The 16,309-nt window shown below is 58.0% G+C and overlaps 1 protein-coding gene across 1 annotated transcript; it reads right to left on the bottom strand.

Annotated features, from left to right (window-relative positions):
* Window positions 1–5,865: 5,865 nt before the first annotated feature.
* Window positions 5,866–8,946, bottom strand: LOC139044975 (ral guanine nucleotide dissociation stimulator-like). Its single transcript, XM_070506573.1, has 7 exons — window positions 8,763–8,946; window positions 8,455–8,523; window positions 7,937–8,011; window positions 7,318–7,350; window positions 6,818–6,939; window positions 6,522–6,612; window positions 5,866–6,187 (listed from the first exon to the last, which is right to left on the bottom strand). The coding sequence occupies exons 3-7, from the start codon at window positions 7,952–7,954 to the stop codon at window positions 6,071–6,073; spliced, it is 381 nt and encodes a 126-aa protein (XP_070362674.1). The 5' UTR covers window positions 7,955–8,011; window positions 8,455–8,523; window positions 8,763–8,946; the 3' UTR covers window positions 5,866–6,070.
* Window positions 8,947–16,309: the final 7,363 nt, after the last annotated feature.

Below are 16,309 nucleotides of genomic sequence, written 5' to 3'. Positions count from 1 at the left end.
GGAGGCAGGTAGAGAAGCAGGCGGCCTCCCGCTCCCTCCGCCCGGACTCAGCCGGCTGTCCCTCCCTCGAGCCCCTGAGAGCGGGGAGCTCAGCAGGCTGCCTCTCTGAGCCTCAGACAGCCGCCAGGACGGCCCCGCCATCGCTGGGGAGCGGGGACGGAGGGGACGGAGGGGACGGAGGGGACGGAGGCCCCGAGGAGCCCTGTGCAGCCCGCGAGCCCCGCGCCCCGGCCCTCGAGGACAGCGCCCCGCAGGCCTCAGCGGACACGGCGGGCCAGGGCCGCGCCGCCGCCCGGAAGGCTGTCGGGGATCCGTGCCCGGGCTCAGGGCGCGTCTCCCCTCGGAGCGGCCCTCCCGCCCCGCTGCGGCCCTGCCCGCCGTCCTCCGAGGGCCTCCTCGTCTCCGCGGAGCCCCGTCAAAGCGCTTCCGCCCGGGCTCCCCGCGGAAGCGACGCACGGACCCCGGGGGCCTCGCGGGCCAGGGCGGCACAGACCGTCCTCCGCAGGCCGAGCGCCCGACGCGGCGCGCGTTGGACCGGCCGCTCCCGCCCAGAAGGGACGAGGCCTGGACGGGACAGCCCCCGCGCGCACTGGGCTGAGGGGAACCGGATCGTCGCGGACGCCCGCGAGGCCCCAGCTTGCCGGCTCTCCGCGTCAGGGACGCCCCTCACGCCGGTCTGAACCTGCAGCCTCTTTCACCGGCTCCACACGGTGGCACCGCCACGCCTGACGCGGACGTCTGGGGCTTCCCCATTGGCTCAGGGGCGGGGGGCGGAGCGAGTGAGGAGGCGGGGCGAGCGGGGAGGCGCGGAGACAGAGGAGCCGGGGCTGCAGCCTGCAGCCTCACAGGGGAAGGCCAGAGAGCATAACTCTGAGTGACAGGCAGAGCGGGGAGGCGGGGCGAGGGCGGTGTGGCGAGCAGGGGGCGTGGCCACAGAGGAGGCGGGGCAGTCGAGCCGCCCTGGGAGGGGAGACAGCAGGAGCGCGAGGAGCAGTGTGAGCGGAGAGGCTGTGCCCCCTCGGGAGCAGAGCGTGTGAGGAGGCATGGCCAACAGGACGACCCGTGGGGGCGGAGCCCAGGCTGGCCAACTGCCTGCTCACAAACGCCTGGAGCCGCGCCCCTCCCGCCCGCTGCCTGCTGGGAAATGGAGTCTTTTTTTACTGGAAACAGAGAAGCTGCGTGTCTCTGCCCCTTGGCCTTTGGGAAATGTGGTCCACAGTCGGACCTTCGGGTCAGATGCCACAGCCCTCCATGCCAGAAAATCCCAAATGAACATGCTAGATCATTGATAACTCTATGTTTAATTTTTTCTAAGCAAAATTCACCTTGAGGTGGAAAGTGGCTCCACGAAGTTGAGTTTCGTCACCCAAAATAACTGCAGTATTTTCCGTATTCTGCCTGCAGGAACCAAAACACACTTGTTTGGGTAGGTTTCCCAGGTTTTCCCTGTAAATCGAGATGAGGCAGTAGGTACAGTCCCGGACAAAGACAGAAGAAAAGAGACAAATCCATTTCCGGCATCCACGACCTCTGACTCTGTCTTGACCCTGAAACAGAGGTTTTCAGCATATTGCTGCTTAGGAAGACAGAGGCTCGACACAGGAATGTGAACAGCAACAACCAGAGAAAGCTTTGTGTGCTCGCCCCTGAGGGCTTCCTCAGGGACCCCATGTGTTCTTAGATTTTTCCTAGGTAGGAGCCATCCTTCTTTGTCTCTTTGTATGCCCTGGGACTTTTGGCAGAAAACTTACCATTTGGAATATTATGACGTGACAACTAGGGAAATCATGTTCTCCCCCTCCCCAGCATTTCTGGGGGATGCTGACTGCAATCGATGGTGATAGTTTCTTTAGGGGATACTCTGATCCAACCCTGAAAGTTCTGTAGTGTTTGTCATGTGTGGCCACTGAACACTTGGATCTGTTAGCCTAAGGATCTTCTAGAGATCCTGAGTTCAGTGGGTCTTCGGATGTCCTCCTGGGGAAACAGGGTGAGGGAACACTGTATGTGACGGGGAGAGCGACTGTCTGCTTTGGTGTAGAGAAAGAGCGTGGCAGACTGCATCCAGTTCTCCTTTCATTCTGGCACACACAAGACTAGGTTTCCTAGCCCTCTTGGTTTTCGAATGGATGTGTGGCTACTTCTGCCCAAGGCATCACTTTTAGGCCAAAGGAGAAAGGAGGGTGTGTAAGGCCCCAGGTGCTCTTTGTGTCCTTCAGTGGCAATGGAAGAAGGCGTGAGTTTCAGATGGTGTAGCAACAAGGTCATGGGGTCTCCATCAGCCTTGCCCAACGAGACTTGGGAAGCAGGGTTCCCTTCACCCCGGCGACCAATGTTTGATGTAAATCTGAGGAGAAATACATCTTGAGTCATGGATTTCTTAATCATTGCATTTAATTTCTTACCAGAGCATTACCTAAGGTTGTCCTGAAGATTACGATGACCTACCCTCTCAGATTGTCTAAAAGGTGATTCTCCCAAAGCAGAATTTCGTGAATCTCATGTTGCTATGGTCAGAAGTCGTGTCTGCTGACGGCTGCTTGTCACATATCAGGGCCCTGCCAAGAGACTCTGAGTCTGATGGGGAGTATTGCATGTGGAAAGTGTATGGAAGTGTTCTGGAGAGATATCCCTATGGGAAGGTAGCAAAGCAGAGATGGTCGCAGGAGAAGCTGAAGCCCAAGCCTGCTGCCACTGGGTCTCAGCCAACCCTCAGGGATCTCTGGAGCTGGGACGGCCCTTTGGTGTTGTCCCAAATTGAGACAAGGGAACCAGGCTTCTTACTCTCTTATCTGCCAGACATGGGCCCCTGGCTGTCCCTGGAGAGGGCTGCATCCTCGGATTAGGCACTTTCCTACACTGTGGGAATGTCCTGTGAGGGACAGAGCTGTGAGCTGTCCTCAGCCAATATTCCCAGGAGCTGTGGGGTGGATGCCTTGGCCTTGAGCATGAGTCTGGGCTGAGTCTCAATGTTTCAACAGCACTTCTCCTTCACCGTGGTCTTCCTTCCCAACCCAGTTAACAATCTCCCCATGGGAGGATGTCCCTGGGAGGACTTATGTAGAGCTCTGCCTTTCCCTGTGATTGGCTGAGAGAAAGGCATGGGGGAAGACCAGAATCTCTCTCTCCAGCATTCAGACCCTCTTACCTGGGGGCTTCTGGAGAGCTCCAGAAGGGTTCCGACCTCGGCTGACAGTGCTGAAGTTGTTCCTGTAACAGTGGCCACGGATTTGCTGTAGTCGGGCGCTTGTAGTTAGGGAGAGTCCGATTCCCTCCAGAGAGCCAGAACAGTGTGCTCTCCAAGGTCTTGGCATCACAGGGACAGGCCTGGTAGACATCGAAACCCAGGGGCAGCTTGGCGAGTCGAGGGGCGTCCTCGTTGGTCTCCTCAAGGGTGAAAGAAAGGCCAGTCTATGCTGGTAATTCTTCCAGACACACCTAAGCCAGGGGGCAGCATTCAGGAGAATGGGCGAGTCATGCCATTCAGGGACAAATCCTAAACCAAGCCTAGGGAAAGGCAGGGTTCTGGACTCAGGTTACCCATCCAGAGATGCTCCTTTCTTGGCAGATAGAGGGGGTGTGAACATGGTTCCCGGGGCTCTAGAACCCCCTGGCATGGCTCTCTCACTGTGATGAGGCAAATCGTGTCCAAATCAGCAAGACAGGTGTTCAGGGCACTGTGAGTAGGGGGAGACGGCATTAGGCTGGATGGTATGGCTGTCAACTGGACAGATTTTTTGTTAGCTCCCATAAATGGAAGATGCATCTGTGCATGGACCACACGGCAAGATGTTCTCGAGGTCCGTGAGTGAGGAGTACAAACGCCGTCTCATCGACCACTTTGGAAAGACTGAGTTGAATCCCAACGTGGCCTTGTTTTCGCTTGCAGTGGAAGCCAAGATGCAAGCATCCATCCCCACCTTAGACCTGGAATAGTTTAAATGGCACCCAACTTACCAGTTCCTCAAACATTTTGAGCATTTCCTGTCAAGACCATATTCACCTGAGGCATTTCAAGGGACTCACATTGTTACTTTCTCTTCCCCTAAGTCAGCTTCTAGGAAGCCAGTTTTGGTAACTTCTGTGTGCCTTGAACAAGAAACATTTCATCCAGATTTGCTAATTTCTTTCCTCGTGGGCTTCCACAACCTACTTCCAATTTGGAAACCCAAAGATGGGATGAATGGTGCCTCCTGTGTCCACAGCTGTACTCCCACAACAAACTAAATATTGCTACCTGCTGGGTCGGCTCTCAGGAGCACCCCAGTCCCGGAGGAGACTCTCTTGGGACACCCATGCCTTCATCCCAGCCCTGGGCTAGCCCTGGGACCTGCCACGACTCTTTCTCCTCCGAGGGACTGGACAGCCTTCCCCACCTTCCTCTGGCAAGTCTCTTTGCTGGGTGGCTGTGCCGCATCAGCAAAGACCTGGGCTGCCAGGGACCAGGATTGATCCTCAGCTTCCCGCTGTGCTGAGACGGCCTCCCTGGCAGAGCCCAGCCTGCCTGTGTCTGAGTGACACTTGCAGCCACCAGGAAGGAGGGGATAACTCAGAAGTGCCAAGCGCTTCACCCTGCCCTTGTCTTTCAGGCTCTTTCCAAGGGACGACATTGCAAAGGGTGGGTGGTCACGCTTTCGCTCCTGCTTCTGGACCCGGTGCTCCTGTTGAGCTCAGAGCAGTGTCTGTTTAGCACCCAGATGGGAAGCATTTCAGCATTTCCCTTGGTAAGGCTGTGTCCACGCACATCCACAGATCATCAGGTTGCTGACATTCCCCGCAGGACCCCCAACTCACACCCTTCTTAGGCCTCCTCTTTCAAAGCTCACAACAGGAAAGGCACACATCCCCATGACAGAACCACAGCACAAGACTGTGGAAAAGAACACAGCCAGCCGAGGGGCTGCACACTTGCTGGGCTCAGGCACAGCAACGACTTTAGGAAAATCACTAAAAATACTCCAGATTGTGTAAATTTGGGACTGTCTGACACCACGGGCCTGGGAAGCACACAGGCGCAGAAGTCACCCTCGGCAGCAGGGAGACTGTAGGGTCATTCCTGGTCAGGATGATGATTAGAAAGGCTGGGGGCATCTAGGGAATTTCTGCCCCAAGATAAAATTGTATGCAAAAGTGCAGAGATGCTGAAAATCCTAGCTCACAGGCAGCACTAGGTTTATGGAGGGAGACCTGGCTGAGGCCCTAAAAGCTGCATCCCACAGCTTTCCCCTTGGATAGGCAACAAGCAGGAAATGGTATTCGGAGTCAGGGACCAGAAGCCCAGGGGGATCCAGTCTAGGTCAGAGGTGAACAGGGAGCCCCTAGTGGGCCCGAGAAGGAAGAGTCCTGCCTGCCCATGGTCCATGTCCACAGGACCTTCCTCTGGCCTCATCCTCTCTATGTGCACGTTTTGAGCTTTTGACGGTATTTTCCCCACTTAGAGCTGAAGCCATTGCGGAGACTGAATCAGAAAACAAGGTCCTAATCTGTGTGCAAGAGACACTTCCGGCAGAGTGTCAAAAGGCAGCCACTGTCCTGGGCAGGACGTGTGCTAGGGACAGGCACGTGCTAGTTTGACAGACACACCCAGCTTAGTGGTTGTGGCTCTGGCTGAGAAAACGCCTCCAACCGCTTAGTCCCAAGAGGTCGGAGGGGCCATCTCTGCTCCTGGACAGGGTGAACCACACTGCAATGATCCTGTCCTCGGCGGGAGGGGCACTTGGGCAAGTCCTTCAGTAGCCAGGGAGGGGACTGGCACTTCTCCCTTCTCCACATAAACTGAGCCGCTCACTCTGGGAGATTTCTAAATTCGAGGAGGAATGTGAGTTTCTGGATCTGGTTTCCATGAGTGCTGCGAGCGAAAGACTCACACCTCCACTCCCAGGATTAGAAAGAAGCAACAATTTAATATAATACTCAAACGGAGCATTTACCATTGACAACAAAATATGGCCCCGCCAAATAGGGAAATAGGTGCTGGGCAAAAGGGGGGAGGGGGAAGAGGGGTTGGTGCCTTCTCTCGTGGCCAACAGGGGACCCCAAGAAACGGATCACAAAGTTCTCCTCATCAGAATCAGGGGAGGTGGCCCTGTGCACCCTGAGTGTCAATGCTGTGTCCCCGCTGTAGCTCAGCTGGTCTCAGGAGGGTCATCGACCACCACCACTGGGCCCTTGGTTGGGGGTCTGGTGTCTGGAGAAAGAGAGGCATTTCCTGAGCGACCTGCCCTGGAACCACAGTGCACACCCCATCCTGGCCCCCACTGCGCTCTGTGCTCCAGCCCTGTGCTCAGTGCTCAGTCAGCCAAGAGCACCCCATCTGTCCCTGACACAGGGGCTGATATTTAGCATCACCCACTTCACAGAGGAGGAAACCAGTCCCAGAAACGTGAGTGCAATCGCCCAGGACGGGACTGCTCAGCAGTGGAGCTGGAACCCAGGGCCAGCTGTCTGCCTCCCCAGGCCCACGCTCAGCCTGAATGTTTCCTGAGCCCATGGTTTCAGCCACTGCCGGTCTGGACACTCACTCTGGCTGAGCGGTTCTTCTTGCCTTTGAAGAAGAGTCGAATCTTTCTGACCCAGTGGTATCGGGGCTCCAGCTGGCAGGACAGGCTGTAGCTACAGGACAGAGCGGAGCTGGGAGCTCTCAGGAGCCACACATCACATGTGCATCCTGGAGCCTGCCAGCAGCTGGGGTCGAAGGGCCCCAGGGGTCGCCATGCAGTCAGATCAGGGGCTGACCATGGAGCAACGGCCATGGGCTCTGGAGCTGGTCAGCAGAGAGAGGCTGCCCTGCCCTCCCCCAACTCCTGACCCGACTCACCTCTCCTCCTTGCTCAGGGGCTCCACGGCCTGGAACCAGGCCCCAAAGTGCTCGTCGGGCTGCACGGTGTACAGATTTGCAGCCTCCTGGAGCAGCTCGATCTCGTCCATCAGTTTGAATTGCTAGGACAGAGCAAGCACAGGATGCCCACAGGGCCTGAGTGGGGGACCCTGCAGGGCTCGTGGAGGGGGTGAGGAAGGGGGCAAGGGGCCAGTCTGGGGCCTTTGCCCACTTGGGAGCCCTCCCTCCCTGCGATTCCAGTCAGGGCTTGCCTGCTCTCACACTTGGCCCAAAATAGCTCCTCCTCCAGGAAGGAGTCTTTGATGCCAGCCCTTCCCCCACCCGCCAATGCCATAGGATCCCTAGCTCTGTATATCGAACTGCGCAAATAAACGTCCCAATCCAAAATGGGGATTGGGCCAGAGGGGGTCCTGCCCACTGCGGGGGGGTCTCTGATTTCCAACCCCCACCCTCCCCACCGGGAGGCCGCAGCCGCTTACCTCATTCCATTTCCGACAGTTGAGCACATTGCCCTGGAAAGCAGACAGCCGCAGTCCATCAGAAACAGCCCCCTGGGGCCAGCACTAGCCCCCGTCCACACCTCTTGCAATGTTGCACTACTGCCAGTGGGCAGGCCCATCCAGAGCCCGGACTTGGACCTGGGCCAGTCTCTGGGCTCCAGAGCAGGGGGCGCAGAGCAACTGAGGCAACAGACCTTGTGACCCAACCCTCTCTGATGACACGTGGGGAGACTCAGGCCTCAGGCAGGAAGGGACAGCTCAGCCTCTGATGTGCTTCCTGACTGGGAGGGGCCCGACTTCTCTTCCCTCACTGGCAGGGCCAGAGGGAGAGGCTGAGTCCAGCTCAGACACCACCTCCTGCGGCCACACAGTCAGGCAGCTCTGAGCCTCAGCAGCCCAGGGAACCTGGACGGTGGCTTATGCAGAGCCTGCATCACCCACTGGGGAGATGGGCCTGACACCCTAACTCCCACACGAGGCTGGAGGCCCTGCTGAGAGGACCTTTGCCAAATGCAGAGAGCTCAGGGCTCAGGACAGGACTCTCTCCTCCCCACCCTCAGGAGCCTGAGCCCCCGGACCCACCTCCAGGCTCACTCACCTCCACATAATCCTCCATCGTAGCGTCCAGCAGCTCCAGGGAATGGAAGAACGTCACCAGGGAGGGGACGACACCCTGTGCCGCCATCGGGATGGGCATGGTGATGAGCTCCCGCTCTCAGGTGCCCCCATGAACCTTCCCCTGAAACCCCTCAGCCCAGCCTGCTGCCCACCCCACGCTCCCACACAGAGCAGCCTAGGATCGTCGGGACACCCCAACACACACAATTCCCTCCCCCGCTTCCGTCCAGGAACACCAAACTCCATCAGTCAAGTCCCAGGGCTGGCTGTTGGCCCCTCCCAGGGGCAGTGGCCCCTGCCCTTCCCCACCCCAAACCTGCCCTGCTGCCAGCCCTTCCAGGCCTCCTCCTGCTCACTGCCACTGCAGGCCCGTCATGCTTGGCAGCCACAGCAGATTCGCCTGAGGAGGAAGGCCCCTCTCCTGAGGGAGGTCTCCAGCTGGGAGGGGGAGCCCCCTCTCCTCTGACTCCTGGGCCCCTCCCCCACAGTCACCCTCACCTGCTGCCGCTGCCTCTCCTGGGCTCCCTGGCAGGCCCTCTCTGCAGTCTTTAACACGGAGGTCGCCTCCTGTCGGGGACAAGGACAGGGTCAGTGCGCCCATACTCCCCTCCGCATGTCCCCCAAGGCCCCTGATCTCAGACCCTGGCCATCGGCTCCAGTCCCCTGCTGCCTCTGCTGCTCCCACCTCCAGGGTGCCCTGATTCTAGACCAGTCCTGGCTCCAGGACTCAGTCCTGTGTGACCTTGGGCCTGCCCAGGCCTCCCTGGCCCTCTTTCCTCAGCTGAAAAGTGTGAGGAGAACGTCACCTGCTTCCAGGAGTCTCCTGAGGACTCAGAGTCATCTGCGTGTCATCACTGCTCTCCCCTCACCTCTCGAGGAGGAGCCGGCACAAATCTCCTCCCGTTCCTGTCCTCCCTTGGATGGTAGCACCCCGCTGGGAGGCCTGCACCGCTGATCATTTCCCTCCACTTCCCAGAGGAGGAGACGGAGGCCCCCAGAGGGGCAGTGACTGGCTCAAGGACCCACTGGGAGAGGCTGCTCCCCGTGCCAGCTACAGGCCCTGTCCCCGCTGCCTTCACCCCAGCCCTGGCTCCAAATCTGACCAAGGCCCCGACCTCTGGACTCCAGGGGTGTGTCCAGAACCCAGCTGAACAGACAGGGAGGGGGAGGGCAGGGTGTCTTGGGGGACCTGGCCGAGTGGCCCCGGCCTGCCCCACCCTCACGGGGCTCTCTGACCCCCAGCCTGGGCCAAGCCTTGCCATAGCCTCACCTCCTAGGATCCCCTCGGGATGCCCCCCTCCCCTCTCCTTCTGGCCTCCTTCCAGATCTCCAGCCTCCAGGTTACCTGCACCAGCAGCTCCCTGCTCACGCGTTTCTCTCTCCTGACCCACTTCTTCCAGGTTCGAGTACTCTCCCTGCGGGGTGGGGAAAGAAAGAAAGAAAGAAAGAAAGCAAGAAAAACTGTGGGATGCTTGAAGGCAAGTCCCATTTATTTGAGAACCCAGCAGATCCAAACTGCCTGGGACCTGGATGAGGGATTTCGCTGGGGTGCTCTGAGCTCTAAGGTCCCCATGGGACTGCGGAGGGGCCTCTCCTCTTGTCCCTTGGGGCCTCCATTCCCAGATGTCCCAAACAGATCTCTTTGGAACAGTGTTGGTTTCAGCTGCATAGAGGCTTCTGTTGCTGCAAAGGAAACACCTGAGAATCTCCACCTGGGCTCAAGCCAGGATCTGGTCTGGAAGGAAATGAATCCCTGGGACGGAACTGCTGGCCTAAGGGCGCTGAGAGACTCAGAGACCCAGCACCCAGGTCAGTCCCTGTGCCCGGCGTTCGCTGTCTCCCAGGTGGTCTCAGCTGACTTTGGGGGACATGCCGGCCCAAATCAGGCTGCCTGGGCCACCTCACCCTCATGGTGCTTGGCTGGAGAGCAGACCACCCACTACCCACCTGGAAACTTGTCCCCAGGTGTCTTGGAGACGGGCAATGTCAGGGCTCTGCAGGGCAGAAAGGATTGTGTGGAGGGAACAGAAGTTCCCAAGGCATCGGCACTCCTGGGGAAGCGAAGAGATGGAGCTGTGAGGGGGAGCTGAAGCTCTGCTGCCTCTGGTTTCTGTCCCCTCATGGACTTCCCCTGTCCTGGAGGAGACACATGTCCAGGGAAGCCAGGGAGGGCACACCTGCCACCCGACGAGTAACACTGCCAGGCACAAGGATTTGTAGCTCAGCACAAGGGAGGAAGTGAGCTTGTCCCCACTGGGACCTCAAGTCAAGGTCAACGTGGCCCTGGCATGAGGGTCAAGGGACAGTCCAGGGACTAAGACCCCAGACTTCAATCCTGAGAGCAGAGAAACAAGAGGCAATTCTCACGCATCCAGACAGGGCGTGCCAAGGCTTACCTCAGCCACCCTGATCCACAGCTCAACCACCCTGGCCCTGTCCTGTGCTGTCATGCTGGGATCCCCAAGGCAGGTGACGAGGATGCAATTGGCCACGGTGTTGTCGTGCATCACAGTGTCACGGACGGTGGGTGCCAGGTAGTCTCGTTCCCTGTTGTCGCGCTCGGACCAGATGGAGCCGAGGCAGTGGGCGGGCACCAACGTCTTGAACAGCTCCTGCAGAAGATTCGGAGTGTCACCCGGTCCTGCCGCACCCCAGCTCGGCGTCCACAGTCCCCCATAGGCCCAGCAGGGTGAGATCAGAACTGGAGCTCAGGAAGCAGAGCATGTGGCCTGAGGCTTGTGGGAGTCCCTGGGTTTTGTCTGTGTCCACTGAATGCACCCAGTCCAGGATGACCCCGGACTCAGGACTGTGGGGAAGGGAGGGGACATTTGCTCCCAGCCCTGTCTCACTTCCTCCAAGCTCCAGAAGGCAGCCCACACATGCCCACCAGAAGGGCCATCATCCACCCATCCCAGTGCCCCTCAGGTCCCACTCCCCATTCCCATGCACATTCCCCCCGAGGCAGGGACAACCCCCAGCTTTGTTTGACTGTCTCCACTGGAGTCAATACACATCACCTTCCTGATAAGTGCTGAGGCTGTCCGGGCCACCTGCACAGATGGGGGATCCACCCAAGGACCTGGCAGCACTTCAGTGAGTGCCCATCCCCCACCAAAGGGCCAGACTCTGCCCACCTTCCACTCTCTCCCACCTCATTCATCGGCACAGCCACCCTGTACAGCAGGTGCTGAGTGTCCGTCTCTACCGTCCCCTGTTCGCTAGGGGACAGCGAAGGCTTGGGGAGAAAGAAAGCTGCCCAGGTCACAGTGTTGATAAGGGAGGGAGCAGGGATTTGGACCCAGATCATCGGAATCCCGAGCAGGGAATGGCAGGTGTGGGGCGGCTCATGGCACCGGGAAGGCAGGGGCCACCCACCCCGCGAGCTCCTCTGCTCACCGCAGCCATCCTCGTCAGCTGCTCTGCCACCAGCTGGGGAGGGAAGTCCAAGATGTTCGGCTTCTCCTCCCGCAGCTGGTCCTCGGTGGTCACGGCCCAGGGGCAGCTGGGCTCTGAAGCTGCCTTTAATGATGGCCCTTGCTCTGGTCCTGGAGTGGCTGACTCAGGGGCTGCTGGCTCCAGCTCTACCACACGTGGTGAGACTGGAGGTGCAGCTGGCTCCAGCCCGGTGGATGGCACTGGCTCTGGCTCTGGAAGTGGCAGGAGCTTTGGAGCTTGCTCTGGAGGAGGATAAAGAGAAAGTTTCACCCACACACCTGACAGTTTCTATGCCTTTCCAAAGATAGGAAGGGCTCCACTGCCTCTAAGGGAACGCTAGCCCATGAACCTCAACACAGACAGTCTTCCCAGACTCCAGTCCCCTCACCTTTCTGTTCGGCCTCAATGGCCTTGAGATGCTCCAGGTGGCCTGGCAGAAGGTAGGCATGGCCCTCCACGTGGGAGCCACCAAAGCTGACGTGCAGAGTGGCCAGCTGCAGGGTCCAAGAGGGAAACCGCAGGGGCTCCCTGCAATCCTGCCCTTGGCCCAGCCAGGTTCCCAGCAGGAAATAGATAGCACTGCGTGGAGGCAGATGGGCCAGAGAGTCAGTGGCCTGGCCTTTCCTTAAACACTGCCCTCCCAAGGCACTCGTGTTAGCATCTGCGCCCCTGTGCCAGACCCTCCCCCTCCAGAGGAGGGCCCCATCCCAGCCCTGAGCCCTGGCTGGCTGTCCTGGCTGTGGCAGGCCTGCTCATCCAGCAGGCTGAACACAGAGTCTGTGAGAGTCTCTTGTTCCCACCGATACTCTCCTCCCCAAGGGTCTGGACACAGCCCACCCAAGCCCTGCATGAATGTGGGCCACTGGAATGAAGACTCCAGCAGACTTGGGAGCAGCTTGCTCACACACCTCCTACTATGGACCTGGCGGTGGTGCTCACAAGGGGTGGATGTGGAGAAAGGGAGGCAGGATGGGCTGGGACTCTGCTGGGAGTGGGTCTCTAGTGAACAACGCAGCCCAGCCTCCCTTCCAATTCTCAAGGGGCCTGGGACCCATGCACAGCTCTCTTTGAGTCCAGTCCTGCCGGAGTGGAAGCCACCAGAACTCAGCCCTCCCATGGGAATCACAAGATGGGTGAGATGCAGGGTTCTCCCAGGCCTGACCCGGCCACAGCCTCCATCCTCTCCCCGCACCCTGTTTGCTAGAGACAGGAGGCCCTCCTTCTCGACCCAAAGACCACTCACTTTGGGAGGTGGTCCTGTCCTCCAGCATCCCGCACGCAATGGGCCAAGCTGCCTCCATGTGTCCCAAAGGGGATGAGGGCATCGCCCGGGATGGAGGGTAGATGGGACCTGTGAATGATGTCAAGTGTGACTGTCTGACTCTCAGATTAGAGGGGAGGGCCAGGGAGGCTGTCTGCTTCAGTCACTGAGTGACACTTAGTGTGTCCAGAAGTCCTGCTCAGAGTAGGTCCTTCATAGACATTGTTGAATGATCTCCAACCAGAACCACCCCAGGTGTCTGAGTGGGCCAGGTCCCCTCTGTGGCCCTAGAGATCCCTAAGTGGCTACACCAAGGACAAGCACCAGGACCAGCTGGATGGCATCTCAAACTCCTTGACAGGGTGCTCTCCAGGTGCTTTTCCAAACTCAAAAAGCCACAAGCCAGTGAAGGGAGAGGAAGACTACTTTCCGTGGGGGACAGAGAAATAATCACCACCAGCAACCACAGCATGGCCCACCACCCTCTCTGCAGAGCCGGGCACCAGGGCAGCACCTGGAGGGCTGATCCCATTCATCCCTGGGAGAAGCCTAGCAAGTTCATCCTCTGCCACCCCACATTTCAGAGGAGCCAACTCAGGCTCAGAGAGATGTGGTGACATTCCCAAGGCAAGACACACAGCTGGCAGTGGGCAGAGTCACCACTGTGCTGAGGAGGAGGCAGGCAGTCACCTGGGAAACAGCTGGTCCAGCACCTGGTGGGCTGTGCTGGAGCCTGAGTAGCTGCAGAGGGAGGTGATGACACTGCAGAGGACTCTGCTGGGGAAGGCTGGCAGCATAGTCTCTGAGAGCCACTGCATCATGCCTGCCTGGAGGCCACGCATCCTGCAGGCCTCAGTGACAGACAGAGTGGACTCATCTTCACTCTGGGTGGGATGAGGAGGGACACAGAGTCAGGGTCAGCACTGCGAACCACCAGTGTTATCGGGGTCTGCAGCTGACCCAGGAACTCCTAGCCCCTCCCAGACATCTGCGACAGGAGAGCCAGGGGTCCCAACTCAGCAAAGTTCTGCGCTCTCAAAGTACAATCTGACTTTGGTCCTGCGAAGGATTCCACATTGATCTCCCTCAAGGCCATTTGCTCGCTGAGGGACAACAGAGCTCCCTCTGTGAAGAGCACCAGCCCAGTGAATCCTCAACAGACACCCCTCTCTAGAGAGGAGAACAGAGGCTTTGGCATGCCAAGTGGCTTCTCTAGGTCCAGAACTGAGAACCGCCCAATGTGAGGGCTGAGGGACATCCCCTCTGACTGCCTGAGGCTTCATCAGACCCTGACCTGGAGGGAAATGTTATGTGGCCACCTCACCCCTCCCAGGTCTGGAAACAGTGTACAGGGCAGTGACACGTTCTGAGAATCCCTTTGACTTTCAAACACGCTGATGGTTATTTCTTTTACATTAAAGGGAGTTTGGAGACCCTCGTTATCGAGGTTTCATTTTCAAAAAAAGGCGAAATTCAAAGATACTCAGGGCCTATTGGGAAGCGACAACGACATCAACGTTTTCTCTAATCTTCCTAGGAAAATGCAAAGAGTGCCCTCCTACCCTCCTATGCAGCTGGTGGGGAGGAGTGGAAGTCCAGATTCCTTTGGGAATGGGACTGTGGGACATTCATGGGGGACAGCCCTGTTAGGGTCCCAGGAGAACGGCAGTTTGAGGTTGGATTCTGGGCCTGCCCTGGTCATCTCAGGGGCCTGGGTGGGAAGACCCCTCCGTGCCCACTCTCACCTCAGAGCAGCCCTGGTTATTGATGGTGGCGCGGTGCAGCTGGTCCCTGTCCAGGGAGATGGAGTACCCGAAGCCATCCGCCAGCTCTTCCACCACCTCCTGCGTGCAGCTCTGCAAAGACAGTGCCTGAGAGCCGGGCCCGGAGGTCTGAGGGGCCTGCCTCGACTTGGCCACAGGAGGAAACCCCCGCACAGATCAGGTACCGAGCAGCATCTGCCTAGACCTCTAGCCAGGGAGGGAATGAGATGACACCTGGAGGGCTCGGGACTAACCTATGGGTAGAGGAGCTTGGTTCCCAGCACCCACTCTCCCATCCTGCTGGCCACCACCTAGGCTGGGAACACGACACACTGCCAGGCTTCCAACACCGAGCAAATGGCTTCTGCCCAGGGTGGGTCCCCGCTCAGCACCGCCGTCCATCTCTCACTCCCCTCCGACACACAAGGAAGCTCAAATTGTTGTGCAGGTGGCATCCAGTTGTGGCCTAACCCTGTTGGCTTTCCCTGTGTTACCTGAGTGCTCCTCCTACCAATTGGACAGAGGCGGTGCAGGTGAGGGCCAAGCCAGTGTCTATAGTGACTGAAAAGGCTCTTTTTCTTGGCTTTCCTGAAGCCAGAGCCTCCACAACTCGGGAGACAGCAGGAGAACATCCTCTTGTCTTCAGTGTCGCCACTCAAGTGGGCTCAATAGGATGCTATGTCTAGAATGTGGGCGCCTGGAGACCAGTGTGCTAAGTTCTGTTGGGGTCTGTCTCCAAGGAAGTGAGGTCACTTCCTCAAGTTTCCCTTACCTGGGCCCCTTCCTTCAATCACACCCACCAAAAACCTCTCTGGGATCTTGGCTGCTCACCCTCCTTGCCCATGTCACCTCCAGAACTGTACACAAATAGCCAGCACAGATCCCAACACAGGACCTTGAGATGGAACCAGGGTTCCAGCTTGAGGACATGCAGCTGAGTTCCGACCTCTTTTTTCCTACAAGCTCTGTGTCCTGGAAATGCCAATGGGCCTCCCAGGGCCTCCTCAATCACCCAACCTGCACGATGGGGACGAGGCCAGAAATATCTCCCTTGGGACGTCCTCAGGTGTAGAAGAGACAATAGCAACAACACCTGTGGTCTGGTTTGCATGTGTCTGATGCACACACTTAGAGATGAAAGAATGACAAGAAGGGGTGGGATGTAGTGTGGAGTACCCCTCAAAACAGGACTTGGTTCCAGCTCTATGACCTTGAGAAAGTCACTGCCCCTCTGGGCCTCATTTCCAGGTCTGCACCTTTAAGAGGTGGAAATTAGGGGAAATTCAGATACTTCCATTCACTGTCATGAAACCTTGCAAGGTCTCCTGTTTGACTTAGAATCAGACCCAAATGCCTCGTGTCGGCCTATGTAGTGGGCAGTCTCCACTATGGCTCCTGGTGCTCACTGTCTTCTGCTGTGCACGTCCTTGTGGAACCACAAGTGGTCAGGAACTGCCTTCTGAATAGAATGCAGCCAAGGTGATGGGATGGCCTGCAACCCAGGGTTAAGAACAAAAAGCCTGGCCCTTCCTTCTTACTCATTGGCTTTAGTCCCCTCCGTCTTTCCCTCCTTCTGTTTCCATTTCTCTCTCTCTCTGCATCTTATATCTCTGGAACTGGGGGAGCAAGTGTGCATGCTTTCAGTTGTCCTATGAAGATGTTCCATAGGAGAGAACGGAGGGAATGATTGGCCAACAGACAGGTAGGAACTCAGACTTTCAGTCCAAACAAACCCCGTCAACATGCATGTGAGTGAACTTGGGAGCAAACCCTCCACAAGTCGAGCCGCAATATAGCCGCAGCCCCTGCTTCACAGAGACCTTGAGGCGGAGGCACCCAGCTAAGCTGTGCCCCATTCCTGGCACACAGAATTTGTGAGATGTTAAGGATTTGT

The sequence above is a fragment of the Equus asinus genome, chromosome 3 (genome assembly GCF_041296235.1).
Source record: "Equus asinus isolate D_3611 breed Donkey chromosome 3, EquAss-T2T_v2, whole genome shotgun sequence".
NCBI classification, from domain to species: domain Eukaryota; kingdom Metazoa; phylum Chordata; class Mammalia; order Perissodactyla; family Equidae; genus Equus; species Equus asinus.
The sequence above is the reverse complement of the archived record's forward strand: the minus strand, read 5'-3'. Positions and strand labels throughout refer to the sequence as shown.